The following is an 8,008-nucleotide window of genomic DNA, read 5'->3' as shown; positions in this document are numbered from 1 at the left end:
ACTGTATTGTAAAAACTTGGGCTAAGTATGCAGATTGGCTTTGGGTGGTCATGCATCCAAAATTTAATTGTAGTATGCTGATGTCTACTTGCGTTGGGTACCCAAACATGTATATTTACTAGGGTGTATAGAGGAGCTTCTTTTTTTGTTCATGGAAAAACCAAGTGATATAGCATGGCAACGTGAGCAGGATAGTCACTGCATGATTGTTATTGTGTATTACTTCTGTCATTGTGATGTCATTGTGATACGCGAAACGATTTTGTGAATTTGATTTTGTTTTTGCGCAGTGGTGTTATGTTTAGTGTAATACTACTTGTGATTTTCCAGTACGTTCTCACAGGTATCTGTTATGTTTTTTAGTAGAGAAGCTTTCTTTGGTAATTGCTTTAAAGGTGTATTGTGTATAAAGACATGTTAGCAATAATAGCTCAACGTGACAAGAGAAAGTATGCAGCAAATCGTGCAGGTGTTAAAAGTAGGGCAAATGATGAGTCAGCAATTACTACTAGAAGAAAAAACAGCAATTGACTTAATAGCAAACTAATTAACTAAATAGGAATATATGACACTCCTCCTACACAAGTTATGAGTTTATGATTGGTATCGCTCAGGCGCTTTCCTAACACGAAGAGGGTATCGTCTATTAGGTATTAAGGTACTGTCAGGCTGACCAGAAGACTTTGTATCCAGGTCAACTGGTGCAGGAGTAGCACTAGATATGCTTGTTTCTGAAAGGCGAATTTGAAGTTGGTTTGAATGTCTTTTCCAAAGTCCTTTATCAGTAGAAATCATAAAGATTGTAGAGCCCACTTTAGAAACGACTTGACCTGGAATCCATTTAGGGCCAGATGAATAGTTGCGAGCATACACCAAAGAATCTACTGCAAATTGTGATGCGTTTAAGGTGGTCGTGTTCTTAGATACATGAGCAGCCTTATTTTTTGGATTTAGTAGGGAGAGTAGGCATCTTGGTTGTTGCCCGTGTAACATTTCGGAAGGAGTTTTCCAGTTAAGGCTTGGGTGAGGGAGCATTTTGTAAGTGGCAAGCGCAAGACGTACACTGTCCTTTAGCTGAATTCCTCCAACACAGTTTTTTTCTACTGCTTTCTTGAATGTCTGTACAAAGCGTTCGGCTTCACCATTAGATGATGGATGGTAAGCAGGGGAAGTGATATGTTGAATAAAATGTTGGCTACAGAACTCTTCAAACTCTTTAGATGCAAATTGTGGGCCGTTGTCTGTGACAATTGTTTTTGGTAGGCCCTCCAAGCTAAATATATCTTTGAGAACATGAGTTGTTTGCTGAGTTGTAGTCTGCCCAATGTCCATCATGCCGACGTAGGGAAACTTCGAGAATGCGTCAATGCACAAAAGCCACATCTTGCCTCTAAACGGCCCGGCGAAATCTAAGTGAATGCGACTCCAGGGCTCTTCTGATGCAGGCCATGAAGTGTAGTGTTGTGGAGGCGCAGGGGCCTGCTGTCTACAGATGTCACACGCGCCTGTCATTGCCTCAATGTCAGAATTAATTGACTCCCACCATACGTAACGCCTAGCCAGCTGCTTTATTTTCATCACTCCCCAGTGGGATGTGTGTAGAGTCTCTAGTGTTGCAGATTGTAGTGCCTTGGGTACAACAACTCTGCAATTGGCATCTCTCTGAATAAGCACCACGTCGTCTTGTATGGTGAGGGAGTCTCTGTGCTCCCAAAATTTGTGAAATTCTTTCCCTTTGGGATTGTTTACAGGCCATCCTTCGGAAATCCATTTGGAGACAGTTTGAAGTGTAGGATCCTGTTTAGTGTACTGCTGGATCAGCATAGCGTCTATCGGATGGGTTTTTACTTCTTCTCTCAGCACGTGTGATACTTCTTGACTCTCCAGCTCTTCAGCAGAATCAAACTGGCTGTCAGGACCAAGTGGTAGTCGAGACAATGCATCAGCATTAGAATGCCTAGACGTGTGTTTGTACTTTATGTCATACTGGAAACCCATAAGAGTCAGGGCCCATCTTTGAAGACGTTGGGCAGTCATGGTGGGTATGTTCTTGCTTGGAGAGAAGATGCTTACTAAAGGCTCATGGTCTGTTGGCAGAACAAACTTCCTTCCATAGAGAAATTGACGAAACTTTGTGATACCATATATAATGGAAAGTGCTTCCCGCTCTATCTGGGAGTATCCTTTCTGAGAATCAGTGAGAGTCTTGGAAGCGTAGGCTATTGGTGTTTCATCATCACCATTAGTGTCCTGCATTGAGAGTACAGCACCCACTTTATAAGAAGATGCATCAGTTGCAAGCACTAATGTTCTAGTCTGGTCATAATGTGATAGGTGAGTGGCGCTAACAACATCATTCTTAAGTTGGATGAAGGCCTGCTGGCAAGAGTCACTCCAGACATATGGTACACTGTCTCTGAGTAAATAGTACAATGGTGCCGCTTTGTCTGCCATATTAGGAATAAATCGACCGTAGTAGGTTATTTTTCCAATGAATGCTTTCAACTGCTGGATATCTTGGGGCACAGGCAGCTGTTTAAGGGCAGCAATAGATGAAGCAGATGGGCGTTTAACTTGCTTGTCAATAACATGGCCTAAGTACTCCACGGAGTTTTGGAAAAATTGACATTTGTCAAGCCTTACACGAAAACCATGTTCCTGCAGTTTTGCTAATACCCGTTTTAGGTTATCCCAATGTTCTTTCTCTGTGCTTCCAGCTATGATGAGATCATCGAGATAGGCAGCCACACCAGGAAGTTCTTGAGTCAGAGCATCCATACATCTCTGAAATTGTGCTGGGCTTGAGGCAACTCCAAAGCACATGGTCTCATATCTGTAGAGACCAAATGGTGTGTTTATGACACACAAGTTCTTGGAAGCATCATCTAGCTCTAGTTGTAGATATGCATCTGCAAGATCTAACTTTGAAAAATACACACCCCCTCGAAGTTTTTCCATAAGGTCATCGAGCTGTGGCAAAGGATGCTGATCTACAGATATACTTTGATTGAGTTGTTTGAAATCACCACAGATTCTCACTTTACCAGATGGTTTAGATACAACGACTATGGGCGCAGCCCAGTCACTGAAGTCGACACGTTTTAGAACACCTTCTGAGACTAGGCGGTCTAACTCATCTTTTGTCGCTTGTTGTTTTGAGTAAGGTATGACACGTGGTTTAGAAAAGGCAGGCTTAGCTCCTTCTTTCAGATGAATGGAAACTTTATGTGATTTACAACGGCCTATACCTGATTTGAAAACGTCAGGAAACTGTTTTGAGATTGAGTTTATATTCGATTTGAGAGCTTGATCAGTGTCAGTGTTTGAAATAGCGTGTGCAACAAAGGAAAGACCTTGCTGAGATAACCCAAACTCATCACTCCAGTCCAGTCCAAGAAGGTTTGTGCCTTGGTCCGAGTCAACGACAAGTAAGCGCAAGTTTCTTTTTAGAGTTTGACCAACATGTACATCAACAAAGCATTGTCCTTTTACCTTGAGAACGGTGTTGCCATAGGCACGAAGTGACGTTTCTGAGGGTTGGTATGGAGGAAAACCTAGCTGTTGATACCCTTTTAGACCTACCATTGAACAAGTAGCGCCTGTGTCCCATTGAAACTTAGCCTGTCTGCCATTTACAGTGGCATTTATCCAAATTTGTTTGCCTTTGCGCTCGTAGGTGTCCGAGATTTGGAAAACACTGCTTGTTTCATCAACTACATTATTAGAGTTGTAGCCATTACTTGTATTAGTCTTGGATGATTTCATGCACACAGAACTGATATGTCCAAGGCCTTGGCAGAAGTTGCATTGCTTGTTGCGATGCGGACACTGTTTTCGGTCATGCTGTATGAAACACTGTGGGCAAGATTTGAGTTTAGACGTCTTACCTATTTCTGGCGTAGTCTTATCACTACTATGTCGTTGTGTATATTGTGCTTTGGGGTTAAGGTGTCTATGCTTGTATGACGATGCCATTTGATGAGTGGTTGGTTCCACTACTGTCTCACCTTTTAAGACTCTGTCAGTCTCTGATGTAGTAATAAAAGTGGAAGCTTTTTTAAGCACATCCTCAAGACTTGGATCCGTATCTAACAGGCATTGGCGTCTTATGTCAGCGTGAGGCGTCTCTTTTATTATGACGTCTCTAATCTGATCGTTGACATAACTTTCGCCACACCCTGTGTTTTTGCAAATAAAATTGCAGTTGCGGGCAATGCCTCGCAGATCAGCTGCCCAATCTGAGTACGACTGATTTGGCTTCATTCTGCAGTTATAAAATTCATATCTAGCTGCTTGTACGTGTTTCTTATCAGCAAAGTGTTCACTGAGCTTTATGGTAAGCTCATCAAACCCTTTTGTTGTTATGTCATCCTGCCCATACAGCTTTGTTAGTAACTCATAGGTTTCTGCACCAACCCATGACAACAAACATGCACGTTGCTGAGTACTGTCTGTTATGTTGTATACTGTAAAGTGTTGTCTAAGGCGTTGTAAATACTGTACCCAAGATTCCTTTTCTCTGCAGTAGTCATCAAACCTCGGTACGTTTACGGATGATGGCGCTGCAGTTGATTGCGCTGTTTGGTTCGTAGCAAGTTGTCCAAGAATCGCTGTAAACTGCTCCATCTGTGCCTTTTGTTGTGCTTGCATTGCTGCTATCAATTCTGTAATATTCTCTGCCATGGTTGTGCCTTTAATAACTTCAATAATCCCAGTTCCGACACCAACTGTTATGTTTTTTAGTAGAGAAGCTTTCTTTGGTAATTGCTTTAAAGGTGTATTGTGTATAAATACATGTTAGCAATAATAGCTCAACGTGACAAAAGAAAGTATGCAGCAAATCGTGCAGGTGTTAAAAGTAGGGCAAATGATGAGTCAGCAATTACTACTAGAAGAAAAAACAGCAATTGACTTAATAGCAAACTAATTAACTAAATAGGAATATATGACAGTATCATCACCTCGCAGTAACTACATGTATTTCATGTGTACTCTGAACTGGGTATTGAGTGTGCCACTAAAATTCCTTTGATGCTCAAAATTTCTCACTGATATGGTCTGTGTAGCTTTTATTGACTGCTTTTAACAGTTTTTGTGTTGTAATTAAAATGGTCCGAATGAAAATAAGTAAGGATTAGAAAGGTGCTGATAAGTTTGTGCTCTCGTAAAATGTCTTGCGCCACTACAAGCAGTAAGTAATGATGGTAAAGATGCTTTAGGCTTTGTTAGCTCTAACATGAAACATGTAACGTCTATTTAAGATAAACATCACTATTGCTCATTTAGTTAGAAATTATGGTTCTGAGGAAACAATATGTGTTAAAACTATAAAATTTGGTTACAGTATAAAAAACGGTTCACAAACAAAAATACGATTAATTGTTACAAGTTGAAAAGCTCAATACAAATGTTAATTCTGATGAAAATGCTGGAGTAAGAAAAGATTTTGCTCCAGATATAGATTTTAATGTCTTGAAAGAAAACCTGTTGCAAATGTCATTAATGCAGCAGAATGTTTTGAACTAAAGTGTTTTCACAAAGACCCATATAGCCAATGCAGTGGCTGTATTACCAAGTTGATTATTACTAAGTTAAAAGAGGCCATACTCGTTACCTCACAGACATTCGAAGGATATTTTGGTTATGGGCAATATGTTTTCTAAGTTTGGCGTCTTGAAATGGTCAGGTGAGACAATGCGAAGAGCTATAAAAGTGTAAAGTTCAGGTTGCTTGCCAAAAACTCAGTTTACGTTGGCCATCAGAAGCTCGAGGCAACCTTATTCTAATGGTATGGCAGAAAGTGCGGCAAAGATTGTAAAGTAGCTGGGCAGAAAACCTGCTAATCCCGCGACCAAATGAGCGGAGCGAAGTTTGAAAGTTTTATGATAAATGCATGTGCATACAACTTACAAAAAATTTTCATCAACAACGTCGCAGACCCTTGTTTCGAAATCGCATCAACAAATTTAACCATCATTTTGTAGAGTCGTTAAAGTACTGTACAGGATGAAAATATTCGTTGGTTATAAAAATTCGCGATTTCGCGAACAGACAACTCCGCGAATTATAAAATTCAGTGAATAATTAGTTCTATTTTTAATCACAAGGGAGAATAACTACTGCATCAAATTAAAAACTAGCCGCTAGGCTGGTTTTTAATATAAATACTAAACGTAGCTGAGTTTCAAAACATTTTTAAAATCATTGCCTGGGCTTTGAGCTAACACCATTGCAAATGCATCACATTTATTTACCAAATTATTCAAGGTTGTCACAAGATATGCAGACTGGCGTCATCGCAAAATAGCCACTAGGCAGAAGTACTAAACGTAGCCGAGTTCCAAAACTTCTAAATCATCGCCGGGCTTCGAGTTTTATTGCCATTACATCAAACTTTACAAAATTATTCAAGGTTTTCACAAGTGACCACAAGTTATTCGGCATGGCTTCGTCATCGCAAAAAATCTCTCCTAGTCTTTTTACATTGAAATCAACTCCATCAATCTCTAATACCGAAGTTGAGAACGATCATGATTCTGATCTGGACATTATGGTATGTATTTGCTTTGTAGTGCAGATACGTTTTTTCCATAATTAACTGCATTAGTTAATTCGTTTGTTTAAAAACTGATCGCTTTCATTAAATACTTCAGCTATTGTTTTTGTACTTTCTTAACACTTATTAATATTTTTTGTGTGTGTTTACTGCAGATTGAGAATGAAACAACCTACTCCGATTACGAAAACTAGAGACAAGTAGTAATATTCATCAAGGCAGGAATATTGGCAGAGAAGCAACCAGTCAACCTAGCCAACCAGCTTCATCGACAACAGCTCTTTGATATCGCTGCAGCAAACATGATTAAATTATATATTTTATTTCATGTTTAGATATATTATAATTTATTACAAACTTGAGTGTACAAATAAAATATTTCAAATACAAATAAAATTTTACAAACGATGAATGTAGTAAATATAAACAGTTTAGTCTATATGGCGGTTGTCTAGAGCAATAAAATTAAACTGATACTCTTGAGAAGTGAATACTAGCGTGTAATGGTGCTCTCTGATTAGTTATTTTGGTAATAGCAGCTCTATATCGCTGTCACTGTCTTGGGTAGATGTTAAAGGCAATTCTCTCGCTACTACATGACTGGTAAGGAAGTTATCATCAGAACTCTCCTCCTGGCTTACTATTGCAAAATTCTGCCGGTTGGCCAGTTTTGTGCTCGTAAAGGCGCTTTTGTTCCTTTTTTTAAAACAGATATATTCTCCTCGTAAGTAGCTGCGGTCACTTCTACCTCAATTTCCAGACTTCCCTGAATGATTCGTGGTCTCCTAAGAATGACATATACCACCCTTGCAGTATTGTGCTTGCGCGTATGATGAAAAGTCTCTCTCTCACACTAAAACAAATAATGAAGCGGTAGGGATGAAAAAAATAAATAATGCGTTTTACCGAAGAACCAAAGTAAAATTCAACTAATTTAGTAAATAGTTTTGAAAAAACTCATTACTTACCACACATTGTTGGCTTATTAAAGGCCTCCAAAGCGATGAATATTCGTGAAAACCTCTGGACGCAGCAAAAACTGTTTACCGTAGCTTAGCATGATCGCCTCGCAGTTGTGAGCTAAATATAAACCGGAACACGCGGTGTGCGCATGCGTAGGAATAACTCTATTACTAGCCGCAATAGAGTTAACTTTTCCTAGAGAGTGACAGTTTTCAGCTGCGAATAAATTCATCCGCGACTATGCATGAAAAGACAATTTTCTATGGAGTGCCATTTGTAAAATTTTGTGATATCCACAATATAAAAACTTTTTTAGTATATAAGTTTACATGTTTAATATGTGAAGATTCATGTTTAGTATGCTAACTTACATATTTAGTATGCCAACTTACATGTTTAGTATGTGAAAATTCGTGTTTAGTAGGTCAGTTCACATGTTTTATATGGCAAGATTCATGTTTAGTATGCTAATTTTCATGTTTAGTATGT

The 8,008-nt window shown here is 39.2% G+C and overlaps 1 protein-coding gene across 1 annotated transcript; it reads right to left on the bottom strand.

Annotated features, from left to right (window-relative positions):
* Positions 1 to 2,962: 2,962 nt before the first annotated feature.
* On the bottom strand, positions 2,963 to 4,683 carry LOC137390893 (uncharacterized). Its single transcript, XM_068077208.1, has 2 exons — positions 3,045 to 4,683; positions 2,963 to 2,970 (listed from the first exon to the last, which is right to left on the bottom strand). Exons 1-2 carry the CDS (start codon positions 4,681 to 4,683, stop codon positions 2,963 to 2,965), a joined length of 1,647 nt encoding a protein of 548 aa, XP_067933309.1.
* Positions 4,684 to 8,008: the final 3,325 nt, after the last annotated feature.

Source organism: Watersipora subatra, chromosome 3 (assembly GCF_963576615.1).
Source record: "Watersipora subatra chromosome 3, tzWatSuba1.1, whole genome shotgun sequence".
NCBI classification, from domain to species: Eukaryota; Metazoa; Bryozoa; class Gymnolaemata; order Cheilostomatida; family Watersiporidae; genus Watersipora; species Watersipora subatra.
This window is presented reverse-complemented; position numbering and strand designations above follow the sequence as displayed.